This window comes from Aquarana catesbeiana, linkage group LG03, assembly GCF_042186555.1.
Source record: "Aquarana catesbeiana isolate 2022-GZ linkage group LG03, ASM4218655v1, whole genome shotgun sequence".
NCBI lineage: Eukaryota > Metazoa > Chordata > Amphibia > Anura > Ranidae > Aquarana > Aquarana catesbeiana.
The window spans coordinates 552,103,170-552,121,361 of NC_133326.1; the positions used below are offsets into that span (position 1 = coordinate 552,103,170).

General features: G+C 44.6%; 1 protein-coding gene across 2 annotated transcripts in view; it reads left to right on the forward strand.

Annotated features, from left to right (window-relative positions):
- The window catches only part of LOC141132789 (sodium- and chloride-dependent betaine transporter-like), a 100,119-nt gene that overhangs the window by 43,538 nt on the left and 38,389 nt on the right, over window positions 1-18,192 (forward strand). For both annotated transcript variants that reach the window (XM_073621651.1, XM_073621652.1), the window contains 3 exons: window positions 11,011-11,151; window positions 11,611-11,692; window positions 14,274-14,406. In XM_073621651.1, the coding sequence (XP_073477752.1) occupies window positions 11,011-11,151; window positions 11,611-11,692; window positions 14,274-14,406 (356 nt within the window). The remainder of the gene's footprint in view (window positions 1-11,010; window positions 11,152-11,610; window positions 11,693-14,273; window positions 14,407-18,192) is intronic.

Genomic DNA, 18,192 nt, shown 5'->3' on the forward strand with positions numbered 1-18,192 from the left:
AATTTTTTTATATGCTAAGAATGAATTATTGTTTATAACAATTATACTTTAAATACATGTAGCACTAACTCTCGGTGGAGCTGCTGGTTTAAAGCGGGCTGTTACCGTCACCTTCGTTACCTCTATTTCACCAGAACCGGGTCTAGGGTCTCGTTGAGTTTAATACCAGACAATGTAGGCACCAGACGCTTGAGTATCTTTTCCAATGCTTTAATAAATGTAAATTGAAGGAAGTAGCAGGAAAGAGGTAGAAGAAGAGTTGCAGGGAAGTTCAAATACCTTTTCTTAGTGTAGTATTAGGAATTGAAAGCTTGTAGATGAATGTACTCTCTTTTTAGAGTTGAATCTTTGCCCGCCTGGATAGGTTTCTCTCACTAACCTAGCAGCCAGTACGCAGCACGAACAAAAGTCTCTGCCACAGACTTGATTGGAACAAAACCCGTACGATCCTCTGCCACAGGATGTAATGGTTTACGATGAACAGCAAACACAGCACTAGAACCTTTAAGCCGACCCGGCAGTACTATGCGGTAGGATTACTTTAGGATGCGTCCTCCAACTGAGTCACCAGGCTCCTCTCCAGACCAGCACTCTGCATGATCCTTCCATGACGGGTCCTCCCCTGGGATCTTCTCAGTTGTCCAGCTTCTTCCCTCAGGACAGACAGCCAAGGACCATTCCCTCGCCGCTGTGGTAGGCCCCAGACAGGCTTCTGGGCCCACCCACACGCAGGCAGCGACGTGGGCCTCCTGGTCGGAGGACCACGAGGTAGTACTCCTAGCACATACCTGTCGGCCAGGAGGGCCAGGAGGGCCAGAAGGTGGAACGAAAGACGAACCCTAAAACATGAAGTCAGTCCCATAAATACCCTCTCCCAGAATGCAACTCGGAGGATCACCTCCACCGAGTTATCTCCGGGACAGAGGAGCACTCATACGCTTCAACATGTTGCCTTTCCAACACCGAACCATGGTGACAACGACACCCACAGGCACAGTGTGAAACTACATGCAACTCAGCCAAGCTGGAACAGAGGCAAATCTAACTATGTATAAACAGATAACCCATTAAATTTACCTATAAGCAGTAGATTGAAAATCTACCAGCGCTACATACACATGTAGTGCTACCCCTGCATGAGCCACTGGTGAAAGTTGGTTATCTCCCACCCTGCACAGCCAGGCACATGAATTTCTCAATCACTGACTCAGTCAGATCTACAGCAAATGCCCTTTGCAGGCAGGGACACCTTTTGGTGTAGCAAAAATAAAGGTTTTTGGTTCTAGCTGTCCTCTCCTGTGGCTTCTGCTCCCAGTACCATTCTTCAGGCACTGCCAGCTCACCTGGCTGCAGCTGCCCCTTTCACTAGCCCTCCTGGCTACTTCTTCACAGTCCTCCCAGACTGAATCTGCATCCATCCCTGACTGCCTGTACCCAGTCCCTTTAGGCATGCTTCTCATACCTCTGACTTCAACACTCACCAACCAACCTGGCTGTCTTCCTCTCTAGAGATTTGCCCGGCAGTGTTCCCCTGCTGTCCTCTCCTTGCTCCCGTGCCTCCTGGTCAGGATCCCTCTGTGTGTCACGAGAAGGGGTCCCTGCCACACCCGAGCCCAGGCCCGAGTTCACACCCCCCCTCCAGACTGGGGAGCTACTCTCAAAGGCCCCGTCAGCCTAACACTCCATATACATCTTGCACCCGAACTCCACATTTCCTCTGCTGGGCTGACTCTATTTGAGGGAGCCTGCCCCCTACCAACCCTTCTGTTGGGGATTGGTCAGAGCCCTCAGAATACTTCAGCTAGCTTATCCTAGACTCCTCCTAACTGCTTCTGGAACCTTCTCCAAGTTTCCACCAAGCAGGGAGGAGTTGCCAGAGAAGCTGCTGCTAAATCATCCAGCCTACCTGAGTCACTCACCTGACCCAGAAAAAACACACAGGCTTGGCTTCTAGCCAAGCCTGAAAATTTACCTACACTAACACAAACATCCTACTCTAGCATCTAGCAACGCTATGGGGTGACTAACATGAAGGACTGGATGCTAGCAATGTAAACATTATTTTTTTAAGGAAATCACCTTGTAAGCAGGTGCAATCTGTATTCCCCACTGTAGGTGGCACTTGCCTGAAGCGGCAATACAGAAGGGGGAGGAAGGTGTGAGGAACTTAATTCCTCTATGATTTCCTGCGGTCACAGGGAGACAGCTGTCCAATTGGACACTGGCACTCCATGTGACTTTGGTGGCATCTTGAGTCAGGCAGAGTCTATTTCATATTCCAGCTCCCAGGTTTGGCACGCTTTCTGCGAGTGGCTAGTGTATGGATAGGTTCCCTGTCTGGTAGGGACAGTGCTTAGAGATAGGAAAAGGTTCCTGAGGAGGAGGGACAGTGCAGGGACTAAATCTATCTCGCTTCAGGAAGCCTCCACTTTGGGTGTGGACCAGCCAGACCACATTCTGCTCCTCATTACAGACACTGTTGGCATCTTTCAAGTCTACAGACCGCTGTTACAGTTCATAAGTGGCCCGGATGGTCCTGCCTAGCCTGGGCCTAGTTGTACTTTGCTTAATCCTTCTAAAATGTATTGCTCTTGCCTATTTTGGACACTGACCATCACACCACGCTGCACCTTGCTCACAGTTGGCGGCAGTCAGCAGGACATGCCCCTTTTTTACAGCTGGTGCGGAAAGAGGAGCAGGGACAACTATGGCCCCATTAGGAGTGGCCTTGACCTTAGTGCCTAAGTTTAAAGAGTCTAACACCTCTCTATCAGAGTAGTAGGAGAGACTGGAGAGTGCTTCTTGCCTGTATCAGGGTCCCACCCGGCTAATCGCGGAGCTGGCCATTAACTCCTTAGAGGATAATGCCTGCTGAGTGATGAAGGTACTACTGGAGGATTCCCAGGCCAGCCTAGAACAGATTGTGGTGCACCTGGATGGCCTGTTTCTAGGAAAACGTAACAGTCCTGGAACTGAGATGTAGGTTTTTTGTCTGCAGACAGCAGGACAAAAGCCTCACCCCCTTTACAGGTAGCCCTCCAAAGTTTGTGTTAAAACGCCTGGAGAAGTACATGCACAGCTGTGCTGACAAAGGCACTTCAGATAAGTTACTGAGGAATCAGTTTGTGGTGATGAAGGCCGGGCCCATTAGGAGAGGCCTGCAAGAATGAATAAAGGTGCAACCTTCCCTCGCTTTCAACGATACTGTAGTGGATGCGGTTGTGTGGGAGCAGGTGGATGCTGAAGCAACCGTGGCCGTGACAAAGAGACATGAACCACTACATGTAAGGGAAGAGGCCTTGGCACTGCCTCTCCTGCCAGCCATGCAGACTGCCATCAGGGAATTAATCCAGGACATGGAGACCATGAGGCAAGAAATGTCCACATTCAAGAAAGAGCTGGCCCAACTCTCCAAGGACAAGAATCCGCTGCCGATGGACCTGTATCAAGAATGGAAATACTTGTGGTGTGGACGCTTTGGGCCCCAGAGATCACCATTAAACTAAAGGCTCCTGGGGCAGAGGGAAGACCCCCGGGAACGTCAACACAAAGTACCATTAGGCCAGAGGCTATGGTTGCACCAAGTCCAATAGTCAATGCCCTAATAAATGACCAGATGGTCCCTTGTTTGAGTAACACTGAGTCCAGAGTCACCTTCATGGACCAGTTGGACCCCTCCTGGCTGTCCCTGAAGGCAGCAATAAACCTGCCCATCATGGTGAAAGGAGTTACCTGGGTGAGGATACAGGTAGATGAACAGATAATGGAATGGGTAGGGGTCGTGGAGACCCACAGTCCAGTGGGGCATGAACGTCCTGAAGGACCTGAACCTACTCCACTTGCTGGCCAAGACTGAATAATCGGGCAGGCATGCACGGGGCTGTGGCCTGCGAGCTGTGTGGCTCAATGTAATCCAGGCCTTTGAGGCCTTTCAGTGAGCAGCTAGATGACAGATGGAACAGGTGGGAGATGTCCATACGCCCTCCAAATAAAAGCTACTGCTTGCGTTCCTTCAAGAGATTATCTAGTCCCTGCCTGTTGGGGCCCACAAGAAGCTGCAAGGAGCCACAAATATGGTGGAGCCCTGCAAAGACCTTTGGGTGCTGGGCGAGTGGTTGGCAGCCCCGAACCTTGTCCTAGGTCCACAGGAGTAAGGTGTTAGTCCAGCTCATCAACTTGGGAGCCTCCCAGGTCCCACTTCTGAATCACACCACCATCCCAGACCTCCACGTGGTACCCAGTCACAGCATCTCCTGGGCCCAAACAGGAATGGAATCCATCTATGCCCTGTTGCAAGCTGCCATGACCTCCCTGAATGAAAAATAATACAGACAACTACTGAAACAACTGGCCATCCACTCCAGGACTACCCTCTACCTCAACGTCTTCTCCATCAACTACAAGAGAAACACCTGCTGGTTTTTTGACTAGTCTTGGGGACCTTGGCTGCACTGAGGCTATCTTGACAATATCATTATTTTCTCCAAATCATTCGAGGACCACATACAATACCTGAACCAGGTGTACATCCATCTGGCCCGATACAGGTTAAAATGGAAGCTTAGCAAGTGCCGCCTGATGTGTCAGAGAATCCAATATCTGGGGCACATTGTGAAAAGATGAAAAAATTTTTCTTTTGCAAAGCAGAAGCTACCTAAAACATCAGAGAAAATGTGCCTCTTTGTCTCAGGACAACAAAGTTTGATGTCCTGGCCTGGGATCTGTTCTCCCCCTTTTCTTTGCCGGTGTGAAGGAGGTTCTGTCCGCTCCATAAGGTCCTGACTCGCCATCTTAACTATCGTGGATAAACCCACTATACTCTTGCGCTAATAAGCACCCGTTTCAGTTTAATGGTATAATGCAGGTTAAAATAACCCATGTCTCCCCCTTTCCACAGTAAACAGACATTACCACGTCCCTACGTTCTCATCTCAGCATCACTGCCGCCGAGCAGTTCGCTGCTTCTTTTATTGACACACAAACAGGAAGTCACAAACTGGAAGGCCTGCCTCCAACAGCCAATCGCCTCCTACACAGGAAGTGACCTCACAGGATATGACCAAATAAGGATATGACCAAATAAGGATATGACAACACAGGATGTAAATGTCAACACAGGAGAAATTAATTTATACAACAACCAATGAACAATGACTAGGGGAGTCTTATGGGCGTGTCTGGGCAGGGGCAGCATGTATAATCTCCAGCCCCCTGTCTCTGTCAGCATGATCACAGGAAGCCTGAGATCATGAACACTTCTCCCGACCACAATGATTCAAAGAATCCCCTTCTTATCTTTTGTTCGTGAATCCTTATTCTGCGTTGTTCAGAGAACAACGCATACCCGGACTATACTACTGTCTCTGTGGATGAGAGATTATCTGCAGCTGTATGCTCATGGCACCACAAATATGTTGATCAGGCATACAGGGGTGACACAAGCGCACATCCGCTAAACCAATAATGTCTTTGCAGAGCGAACACATCCCCCCCAGACGATCGTTCTGTGCCTCGCACAGGGCCCCTTCGCTGACGGACATGCCCCCACTCCGCAAACACTTCTCTACATCCCCAAAGAGCTTTCCACTACCAAATGGATCTCAACCAGCATCAGTCTGCCCCAGTCAGCTCTTTAGAGCGGGCTGCAGGAGTACTAACACCAGGAGTCACTTTGACAATACATATTAAAATACATCTTCATAAAATTTTCACAATACAAGCTACGCTCTTTTCTGGGTCTGGTAGGCTATTACCGATGGTTCATCCCCAAGTTCACGCAGATCGTTGCACCTCTCACCCCACTGTTGAGCAGTCATCCTATGCAGAGGAAAGGAGGATCTTCCCCCTCGATCTAGACCCAGTGGCAGGAACCACAACAGCAAGCCTTTGACGCTCTAAATCAAAACCTGACATCTGCATCCCTCATGACCTATGCTGATTACTCTAAACCCTTCTGAGTATACACAGACAGGAGTTTGCAGGGCCTGGGGGCTGTTTTGGCACAGAATGGACGCAAAATAGTGATCACCTACGCAAGCCGCATTCTGCGGCCCACAGAGCGAGACACCTCCCCCCAATTACAGCTCCCTTAAACTGGAATTATTAGCTCTGGAGTGGGGTGGGCCATCACAGAAAAGTTTGTGGAGCATGTCATAGGGGATGATTGAGGACTTCACAGACAATTTCCTACCTAGAAACGGACAAACTTGGGGCACCAGAAAAGAGGTGGATCGCCCGCCTGGCCCGTTTCAACTACAAGATACAATACAAACCTGGGAAGTTCAATGGTGATACAGATGTCCTCTTCCGCCATCCAGTGGAATGCCCAGGTGAGCACGTGAACTTTAGTTGGGAGGACTTGGAGGTGGCCCAAGGCACCCTTACCGAAGACTTCCTGAAGACTGCCAGTACTGCTGACTCTCTGGACTCTTCCAAAGGTTCAAACTGCAGCTAAAGGGGGTGTTGGGGCCCTGATGACCCCCCAACCACCCAAGGCCTTGGAGTCACAGGCAGAAGATTACAACTAAAGGTGACTCCACAGAGGACAGTGAGGTTCGCTGCCCCATGCAGTCCAACCATGGGCACCTCCCTGCAAACTACTCTGTTTATGTTATTTGAAATTTTACTGTCATTGCCTATATTATGTTTTGTGTAGTTATGTGTTATGTTTCATGTAGTTATGTGTTGTTCTCTACTGTGTTGCTATGCTGAAGACAGCATCTGTCAAACACGGGGGGGGAGTGTAGGCAGGTGCAGCCTGTAGGAAGGTGTGAGAAACTTGGTTCCTCTATGACTTCCTGCGGTCATAGTGAGACAATTGGGCGATTGGACACTGATGCCCTATGTGACTTGGGTGGCCATATTGGGTCAAGCAGAGTCTATTTAAGACTCTGGCTCCCAGGTTTGGAATGCTTTATGCCAGTTCATAACATCGTTTCAACATACAGTCAGGTCCATAAATATTGGGACATTGACACAATTCTAATCTCTTTGGCTCTATACACCACTACAATGGATTTGAAATGAAACAAACAAGGTGTGCTTTAACTGCAGACATTCAGCTTTAATTTGAGGGTATTTACATCCAAATCAGGTGAAGGGTATAGGAGTTGCAACAGTTTGTATATGTGCCTCCCACTTTTTAAGGAACCAAAAGTAATGGGACAGATTAACAATCATCCATCAAACTTTCACTTTTTAATACTTGGTTGCAAATCCTTTGCAGTCAATTACAGCCTGAAGTCTGGAACGCATAGACATCACCAGATGCTGGGTTTCATCCCTGGGGATGCTCTGCCAGGCCTCTACTGCAACTGTTTTCAGTTCCTGCTTGTTCTTGGGGCATTTTCCCTTCAGTTTTGTCTTCAGCAAGTGAAATGCATGCTCAATCAAATTCAGGTCAGGTGATTGACTTGGCCATTGCATAACATTCCACTTCTTTCCCTTAAAAAACTCTTTGGTTGCTTTTGCAGTATGCTTCGGGTCATTGTCCATCTGCACTGTGAAGCGCCGTCCAATGAGTTCTGAAGCATTTTGCTGAATATGAGCAGATAATATTGCCCGAAACACTTCAGAATTCATCCTGCTGCTTTTGTCAGCAGTCACATCATCAATAAATACAAGAGAACCAGTTCCATTGGCAGCCATACATGCCCATGCCATGACACTACCACTACCATGCTTCACTGATGAGGTGGTATGCTTTGGATCATAAGCAGTTCCTCTCCTTCTCCATACTCTTCTCTTCCCATCACTCTGGTACAAGTTGATCTTGGTCTCATCTGTCCATAGGATTTTGTTCCAGAAATGTGAAGGCTTTTTTAGATGTTGTTTGGCAAACTCTAATCTGGCCTTCCTGTTTTTGAGGCTCACCAATGGTTTACATCTTGTGGTGAACCCTCTGTATTCACTCTGGTGAAGTCTTCTCTTGATTGTTGACTTTGACACACATACACCTACTTGATCTGGCCAACTGTTGTGAAGAGTGTTTTCTTCACCAGGGAAAGAATTCTTCGGTCATCCACCACAGCTGTTTTCTGTGGTCTTCCGGGTCTTTTGGTGTTGCTGAGCTCACAAGTGCGTTCTTTCTTTTTAAGGATGTTCCAAACAGTTGATTTGGCCACACCTAATGTTTTTGCTATCTCAATGATGAGTTTGTTTTGTTTTTTCAGCCTAATGATGGCTTGCTTCACTGATAGTGACAGCTTCTTGGATCTCATATTGAGAGTTGACAGCAACAGATTCCAAATGCAAATTGCACACTTGAAATGAACCCTGGACCTTTTATCTGCTCCTTGTAAATGGGATAATGAGGGAATAACACACACCTGGCCATGGAACAGCTGAGCAGCCAATTGTCCCATTACTTTTGGTCCCTTAAAAAGTGGGAGTCACATATACAAACTGTTATAATTCCTACACCGTTCACCTGATTTGGATGTAAATACCCTCAAATTAAAGCTGAAAGTCTGCAGTTAAAGCACATCTTGTTTGTTTCATTTCAAATCCTTCATGGTGGTGTATAGAGCCAAAAAGATTAGAATTGTGTCAATGTCCCAATATTTATGGACCTGACTGTATATTGCCCTTGCCTATTTTGTGTGTTTACAGCCCGCCACACCACACTGCACCTTGCTCACAACCTGCCTATTTTTTTAAAACATGTTTCTAAATTGTCCCTTTGTCATATGCAACTCCCTGTGAACCATCCCATTTTCTCTAATCACTAATATGTGATACAAATGAATAGTGTATACTTCCTTTTTCATCTTGATGTTTGCAAAGACTTTGTTAAAGACACACTCAAGGTTTGTTTTTATTACAAAAATAGAAAGACAATCCTGTGAGCCACCAATTCCTAGATGCTAAAACGTAAATAAAATACCTAAAGCTGCTAGCGTTACACACGTCACATATAACGTGCAAAAACAATTATAAATAATAATATATTTATAATATAATAATAATTTATAATAATATAAACACGTATCAATGTAGGGATTACAGATCTATTTCAGGGGGAAATTAAGTAGCTACGTAATCTCTGCATTGATACGCGTTGGGGAGGGGTCAGGACGACACGGCAGGCATCTTGTGCACCGAGGAGGACGCCCACATCGTCCCGATACCACCATTGGTATACACCCGTATAGGCTTACTATAGAGCAGTGCATTGACACACCTAATCTGTGTGAGTACCCCTGAGGGGATCTTTTTTGCTTTATTTAATAAACGGTTCAAACTGTACTTGCACAATCAAGTTTTTCCTGTTTCCTATCCTGGTTGGTGTATGCTGAGGAATCCAGGAGCCCAATACCATCATAGAGCCCAGAGGCGGTTCACATGCATGTTTTGACTTAGCTTATTCGTAAAGCCACACGCTCCAAGGTGAGCATTTATTACCTAATCGGGGCACCTGAGTAAAGACACCTTAGCACGGCTTGGATCACAGCTTTTGGATTACACGGACCTTTATCAATACTGGATTAGTGACGCAATTGGTCGCTACTTACATGCACATGAGCACTTTGTTATATGATTTAAATCACTTACAGCATCGTTTTTCAGCATGGTCATTATTGACATGTTTGGACACTGTATGAAAGCACTTTGATATATTGCTGCTTTTTTAATATATATATATTTATTTTTTGGCTTGTAATACACAGTTATGCACTAGGCACTTAACTATATCCATAGTATGATATATGTGTATTAACATTTAAAATTCACTGGGTCATTATTTATTTAATTTCAGATCAATTATTTACTGTGCATTTCTTATACATGCCTTTTAGTGCAGCGTATATATATTTATATTTGTTTTTATTACATTTGATTTCAAGTATATAATTGCTAGACTAGCCATATTCAGTCTTAATTCTCACTCTAATTTAATTCTAACCTAATTGAGCGACACCCGTTTCCTATTTGCAATCAGACAGCACCTTCTAGTGGATTATTTTAAGAATGCAGACAGCTGTATTCATTATTGTGCCCAGTGGATAAAATGAATCCTTAGTTATAAAACTGCCAGAAGGAACCTGCCCTCTGCAAGCAGCTAGACTGAAACCTACAATGGAAAATTACATTTGAAGGCTGAACGTGCATTTCTGTTCTCTGGGAATAAGGGCAAACTGTAAAGCCGCGTACACACAAGCGGAAAAAGTCAGACGGAAGCTTTTCATCGTCTATTCGGATTGGTGTAAAGGCCTCATCGGGCTTTTTTTTTTTTCGAAAATTCTGACGGACCTAGAAATGGAACATGTTCTATATTTTTCCGACGGAACCAATTCCTAACGGGAAAACCGTTTGTCTGTATGCTGTTCCGATGGACCAAAAACTACGCATGCTCTGAAGCAAGTATGAGACGGAAGCTATTGGCTACTGGCTATTGAACTTCCGTTTTCTAGTCCCGTCATACATGCTGTACGTCACCGTGTTCTGGACGGTCGGACTTTGGTTTGACCTTGTGTAGGCAAGACCGCTAGAATGGAATTCCGTCGGAGTTCCATCGGAGAAACTTTCGGAGTTTATTCTGACGGCAAAACCGGTCGTGTGTATAGGGCATTAGAGGCTTTCATGTTTACATGTTCGTGGTTACCACATATGAATACAGCATTCCTGATTGGCTCCCAATCCTGTCCCTCCCTCCCCCACTCTGAGTTCTAAAGAGCAGGGACTGCAAGAGGCTAATGCCAGGTCAAATTACGGTGCCTACACTGCTTGTAATAAAAATTAAAAAATAACCACATTTAATGATTTATTAATAAATACAGATCTTGTTTAATTTATGCCTTTTATATCTGCTTAGAGATCAGCTTGCAACGGTATTGAGGGATGGTGTTTTCCCAAAAAATTTAGCACTGAAAGCGTACATTTTATACCATTTCAAAATGTTGGGAATACATAGTAGGTCTTCAAAAAAAGAATTTTTTTTTGTTTTCATGAAAACTACCAGTGCACATGAGACTGAAGATAATCACAGCTCTTTTTTTTTTTTTTTTACAGGCATCGGCTATGCCTCGCAGGTGATTGAGTCCTACCTGAACATCTATTATATTGTTATTCTTGCCTGGGCTCTCTTTTATTTGTTCAGCTCATTTACAGCCGACCTGCCTTGGGCTTCTTGCAACCACACCTGGAATACAGGTAAGAAGGGGGGGGGGGGGGGGGGCATATAGTTGCCTTGTATAGTGCATTGTAGGTGCTGTACTATCGATGCACTTTCACCTAAGTTCTTATAAGAAAGGAAAGGAAGAGAGCACTAAACCATAGTGATTGGTTCAGATGTGAATTTTATTTTGCTACAATAGAAGGGTCCATCAAAAGCTGACAGGCAACTCTTTTCAGTGGTCATATGCAAATCCCCCTTCATCAGGGCTTGGATTTATTGTGAAAGAGCAATCTGGATAGCTGGTCAATCCTGTTTTTTATTTTACAATGTCGTTTTTAAGCATGATCTGTGCAGTTATCTTGCACCTTCTCAGCCCTGACACTTTTGTGTTACTTGACTGGCCTTGAGAAGTAGATTTTCCCCCGCCCACGCAAAAATATGCGTTTGTGTCTTTTTCAGTCATCTATGTCTATCTATGTCTCTTTACTCCACAGAAAACTGTGTTGATGACATCAAATATTCCCAGAATTATACAACATCTCCAAATGCTACCTCTCCAGTGGTGGAATTTTGGGAGTAAGTAAACTACCCATGAAACTTAAAGAAATGTGTCTTTTTTTACTTACAGTATTATGTGAAGCTGGATCTCTGTGCCCGATTTCTGTTCTTTGTTTGTTGTATGCCAAGTTTTATATACACTCTCCGACCATTTTATTAGGTACTGTACACCTGTTCAATTGTTGGTAACACAAATTGCTAATAAGCCAATCACATGGCAGCAAGTCAATGCATTTAGGCATCTAGACGTGCTGAACACGAATTGCTGAAGTTAACACTGAGCATCAGAATGAGGAAGAAAGGGGATTTAAGTGACTTTGAACATGACATGGTTGTAGGTGTCAGACGGGCTGGTCTGAGTATTTCAAAAACTGTTGATCTATTGGGATTTTCACACACAACCATCTCTAGGGTTTACAGAGAATGGTTTGAAAAAGAGAAAATATACAGTGAGCGGCAGTTGTTTGGACAAAAATGCCTTGCTGATGTCAGAGGTCAGAGGAGAATGGGCAGACTGGTTTGAGATGATAGAAAGGCAACAGTAACTCAAATAACCACTTGTTACAACCAAGGTATGCAGAATAACATCTCTGAACGCACATGGAGGAATGGGAGATTTGCATCATGGATGTGCAGCCGACATACCTGCAGCAACTGCATGATGCTATCATGTCAATATGGACCACAATCTCTGAAGAATGTTTCCAACACCTTGTTGAATCTATGCCACAATTAAGGCAGTTCTGAAGGCCAAATGGGTTCCAACCCAGTACTGCCGTAGTAAGGTGTACCTAATAAAGTGGCCGATGAGTATATATATATATATATATATATATATATATATATATACACAGTCAGGTCCATAAATATTGGGACATTAACACAATTCTAATCTTTTTGGCTCTATACACCACCACAATGGATTTGAAATGAAACAAACAAGATGTGCTTTCCGTTACTCTGCCTCTCAACCCTAATAACAGCCTCATCCCCCTCTGGCACACCTGGAAATAGTGTAAGTGCAATGAGCAATGAGAAACACACACGTTATGATAAAACACAGAAATTGTCTTTACTGCAATATTTCTGTGGAAGGATAACAGACAGTGTTTAGTTATTTTGAGGGGACAGTAAATTTACACTGTTATACAAGCTGTACACTCACTACTTTACATTGTAGCAAAGTGTCATTTCTTCAATGTTGTCGCATGAAAAGATATAATAAAATATTTACAAAAATGTGAGGGGTGTACTCACTTTTGTGAGATACTGTATATACAGTATACACTAATAAATTATATTGATCTAGTGCATACAGATATAGCTTCAGTCGCATGTGATAGTAAAATTTGTTTGCGAATTTTATAGGCACCACAGTACATCAATTTGTTACAAAAATACATTTTATTACAATTATTCTAAAACTTAGTAGTGCGTATTAAAATCTCACAGTAGCCTGCTACCCAAATTGTACTAATGACACCAACAAGAACAGCAAAAGACCCCATCCTAGTCTATGGTATGTGCGCCAATAGAGTTTGGCTGCCAGTATCCAGGTGGGCTTGGTGTAAGTTGATGTGGCTTGTTCAGGCTCTACATGTTTCGCGCCGTTGTGCTTCTTTAGGAGCTTTAGATAAGTATTAATTTATGATAGCAAACTGTGGAACTGTAGCAGTTGATTAAAAATCAGCTGGAGGAACAGTAGATGCAGAGACAGCCATCCAAAGTATCAAATATCCAAGAGAAATAGAAGGCAAAGGTAGTGGGGTGATATCGCAGCCTTGGTGTAGATTACAGGTTCATATAGACAACATAGGGTTCAAATAGAGAATTCAAATTAGACACATGTAAGTCCTGAGGTGCAAGGCAAACAATCCCTTCATGGGCTTTCCCAAGTCACCTAGACCAGATTTTCCAGTAGAAAGGTGTCCCAGAGGCAAGCCAGCTACATCTCAGCACCTCCAATTAAATCATCTGCAGCCTCGCAGAATATTCGCCCCGATGGCATTTTCCCCCGATGCATGTGATAGTAACTGCTGTTTTCAATATGTGCAATATGTTATCGATCAAGAAAACTGTTTGCTGGATCAGGTGATGGATATCATAGTACAGTATTTGGAATATTTACCTTTGATGGATTTTCAATGAACTTTTTATGGACTTAATTATTAGCTTCTTAGACATATCTGAGGATCATCAAGCAATTAAGTATCACAGGATTGGTAAGATTGCCATTTAGCAGGCCATGAGTTTCTGTGTGTCCTTGACAACTCCGAGTCTATTTAATATTGGTTTCACATGTATAAAGTTATGTTCAAGCCTAAGGCTGTCCATGATGCCTCAAGCAGGATCCAACTCAACAAAACTAAATTAAAAACATCAACTAAGCCATGTGGGAAATTATCAGTTGAACAATGCCTTTAGGACCAGGGTCACACTATATTTTTTTAAATACAAATCCAAAATCTCTTTTGGAGGGCTGAAAATGCCAACAAATACCGATAGTATATTTGAATTATAAATCAGAAAAATAGTGTCGTTTTTGGTGACTCTTTCACTGAACCCTTAATAATAAGATCATGTGTCTATGTATTATCAGGAACCGAGCACTGGGCTTGTCCTCCGGGATCGAGCACCTGGGATCGATCCGCTGGGAACTGGCACTGTGTCTCCTCCTTGCCTGGATCATCTGTTACTTCTGTATCTGGAAAGGCGTCAAATCCACTGGAAAGGTGAAACTGTCATTATCATTTATAGACCATGCAGAGCCTCGGGGTAACCTAATAAGGTCTTACAGTGGGGACGGAAAGTATTCAGACCCCCTTAAATTTTTCACTCTTTGTTATATTGCAGCCATTTGCTAAAATCATTTAAGTTCATTTTCTTTCCTCATTAATGTACACACAGCACCCCATATTGACAGAAAAACACAGAATTGTTGACATTTTTTGCAGATTTATTAAAAAAGAAAAACTGAAATATCACATGGTCCTAAGTATTCAGACCTTTTGATCTAATATAGCCATGAGTCTTTTTGGGAAAGATGCAACAAGTTTTTCACACCTGGATTTGGGGATCCTCTGCCATTCCTCCTTGCAGATCCTCTCCAGTTCTGTCAGGTTGGATGGTAAACGTTGGTGGACAGCCATTTTTAGGTCTCTCCAGAGATGCTCAATTGGGTTAAAGTCAGGGCTCTGGCTGGGCCATTCAAGAACAGTCACCGAGTTGTTGTGAAGCCACTCCTTCATTATTTTAGCTGTGTTCTTAGGGTCATTGTCTTGTTGGGAGGTAAACCTTCGGCCCAGTCTGAGGTCCTGAGCACTCTGGAGAAGGTTTTCATCCAGGATATGCCTGTACTTGGCCGCATTCATCTTTCCCTTGATTGCAACCAGTCGTCCTGTCCCTGCAGCTGAAAAACACCCCCACAGCATGAAGCTGCCACCACCATGCTTCACTGTTGGGACTGTATTGGACAGGTGATGAGCAGTGCCTGGTTTTCTCCACATATACCGCTTAGAATTAAGGCCAAAAAGTTCTATCTTGGTCTCACCAGACCAGAGAATCTTATTTATCACCATCTTGGAGTCCGTCAGGTGTTTTTTAGCAAACTCCATGCGGGCTTTCATGTGTCTTGCACTGAGGAGAGGCTTCTGTCGGGCCACTCTGCCATAAAGCCCTGACAGGTGGAGGGCTGCAGTGATGGTTGACTTTCTACAACTTTCTCCCATCTCCTGACTGCATCTCTGGAGCTCAGCCACAGTGATCTTTGGGTCTTCTTTACCTCTCTCACCAAGGCTCTTCTCCCCCGATAGCTCAGTTTGGCTGGACGGCCAGCTCTAAGAAGGGTTCTGGTCGTCCCAAACATCTTCCATTTAAGGATTATGGAGGCCACTGTGCTCTTAGGAACCTTAAGTGCAGCAGAAATGTTTTTGTAACCTTGGCCAGATCTGTGCCTTGCCACAATTCTGTCTCTGAGCTCTTCAGGCAGTTCCTTTGACCTCATGATTCTCATTTGCTCTGACATGCACTGTGAGCTGTAAGGTCTTATATAGTCAGGTGTGTGGCTTTCCTAATCAAGTCCAATCAGTATAATCAAACACAGCTGGACTCAAATGAAGGTGTAGAACCATCTCAAGGATGATCAGAAGAAATGGACAGCACCTGAGTTAAATATATGAGTGTCACAGCAAAGGGTCTGAATACTTAGGACCATGTGATATTTTCAGTTTTTCTTTCTAAAAAATGAACTTAAATGATTTTAGCAAATGGCTGCAATATAACAAAGAGTGAAAAATTTAAGGGAGTCTGAATACTTTCCGTCCCCACTGTATGTCAATGGGAAAATGCATTATGCTTTTGGGTTCATCAAGGTTGTATTTGGGATCACTTTGACACATTTCTGAGTTTAATCTGAGAACATTCATACAGTGCCTTGAAAAAGTATTCATACTCCTTGAAATGTTCCACATTTTGTCATGTTACAACCAAAACGTAAATGTATTTTATTGGGATTTTCTTTCACGTAGTTTTTATTGAAAAAAGGCAACATGAGCATAAAACCAGTATACGTTAAATTTGTATCCTTTTTAGGCTGGGTTTTTTGGGTGTCATTAAAGAGGATCTCCAGGCTCCATCAGAAAAATTAAAAGTCAGCAGCTACAAATACTGTAGCTGCTGACTTTTAATATTAGGACACTTACATGTCTATGAATGCAGCGTTGTCCTCACCTGAACCGATTTTTCATTCTGTTCTCATGTCCTGCCTCATCAACTGCACTCACCGGAGGGAGGAGCCGGATGTGGGCGTCAGGCAGATGCCGAGGCTAAGCCCGTGAGGTCGGCCGTATCTCTCCCCGTGATGCGAGTCTAGGCGTCAGCCCCCTTATCCCCCGTGTCTTCCAGCGTCCCCCCCACGGATCAGCATGGGATCAGCCCAGCGCCGGTGTTCCCGGGGCTCCCTCGTATCTAAAGTGCCCTATACCCTGATAGCAGCGGCGGGCTTTACCTGATCCGCAGTGTCAGTGTTTGTGTCTCCATGTGTCTCGCGGCAGCCTCCCGCGGCTTGTAGCTTATCCCGGCTGGCGATAGCCTCTCCGCACCCTCCGTGTCTCTTTCTCTTCCGCTGCTCCTCGTATAGGTCTGTGAGTCTGCGAGTGGGGCCGGACCGGGGTCGGAGCGTGGTTGGGGTGTGGAGGAGTCCTGGAGACAGCCAGTAGTCTCCATCCAACGCCATACACAGCGCCGTGAGCGGAGTGGGCTCCCGGTCCTTCGGAAGAAGCAGAGAGACAGTCTGTCACTGCAGGTGAGAGGAGATCTCGTGAGCGGCTGTAAGAAAGAACAGAAGGACACAGAAGGACACAGAGGGCTTGGTCAGGATACGGAGGAACAGACATAGAGAACGGAAGGACACCGAAAGATCAGAGGTAACATTAAAAAATAAAAAAAAATATACAAGGAAGAGGTGGGACCCGTCAAGAGCAGCCAGTGGGGTAAGTGAAAAAAAAATAAAAAAAAAATAAACATACACATATCCCAATAGTGATGCTTGAAGTGACGTCTGAAGTGGTGGACTGTATCCCCTGGCTGTGAAAACCCGCAATTTGTAACAGCAATAGTAAGCAATAGTAAGAAACTGAACGCATATCTAGTATAGCCTAATGGTGCCCGGGTGGCGTTGGAGGCGGAGGATTGACCGGGACTTTGCGATTGGAGCGTCTGAGGCACAGCCGCAGTTTTTTCTTTTTTTTTGGTGGGTGAAACGAAGTTTAAAGTCTCCCTGTAAATCTCTGTAAATCTCTGAAAGCTCTCACCCAGCGCTATTTATTTATAATAATATATACATATATATATTATCCACAGAGGAGCGACATCACCACATAACAACATATACGGATGCATAACACAGAGGGGAGGAAAAAAAAAAAATGCTTAAAGGGGGTAAAAACGGAGTCTGCACACAAGGCTTTTGCTGCCCCTACCATATCAGCTCTAGCTCTGTCTACCATTCAGTTCTATACTAACTGTCTGTGTTGCTACTTTGTTGTACTTTTGCACTTTTTTTTGTGCTGAACTGTGTCCTGAATCGAATCTGTATACCCGAACACCCAAATATCCATAGGGTACGGGGGGGGGGGGTGGACGTCAGGAGTGGACTTAAGACATATAGAGAACCAAGTATCAACTGGAGGGGGGAGGAACGGAGGAACGGAGGGGGTTCGGAGAAACTGAACGCATCCGGTTTACAATTACAGGTGCAAACCTATATTTATAACTATACCTGATAGTATCACCCCCCCCACTAATATCAAGGAACAAAAAGGAAGGCATGAGAGGTAAATCAACAAAAGGGATGACAGCTAATCCACCTAGAACAAGCACAAGCCCGGGAACTATCAGGAAGTACATGGTACAGGATAGTAGTAGAGAGAGCACGGGTAAACAAACGGGAGCTAAGAGTAAAGCTCCGGAGAGCTTGCCAAAGATGGGGACAAGAAGACAAATAGCAGAGATAGAGATTC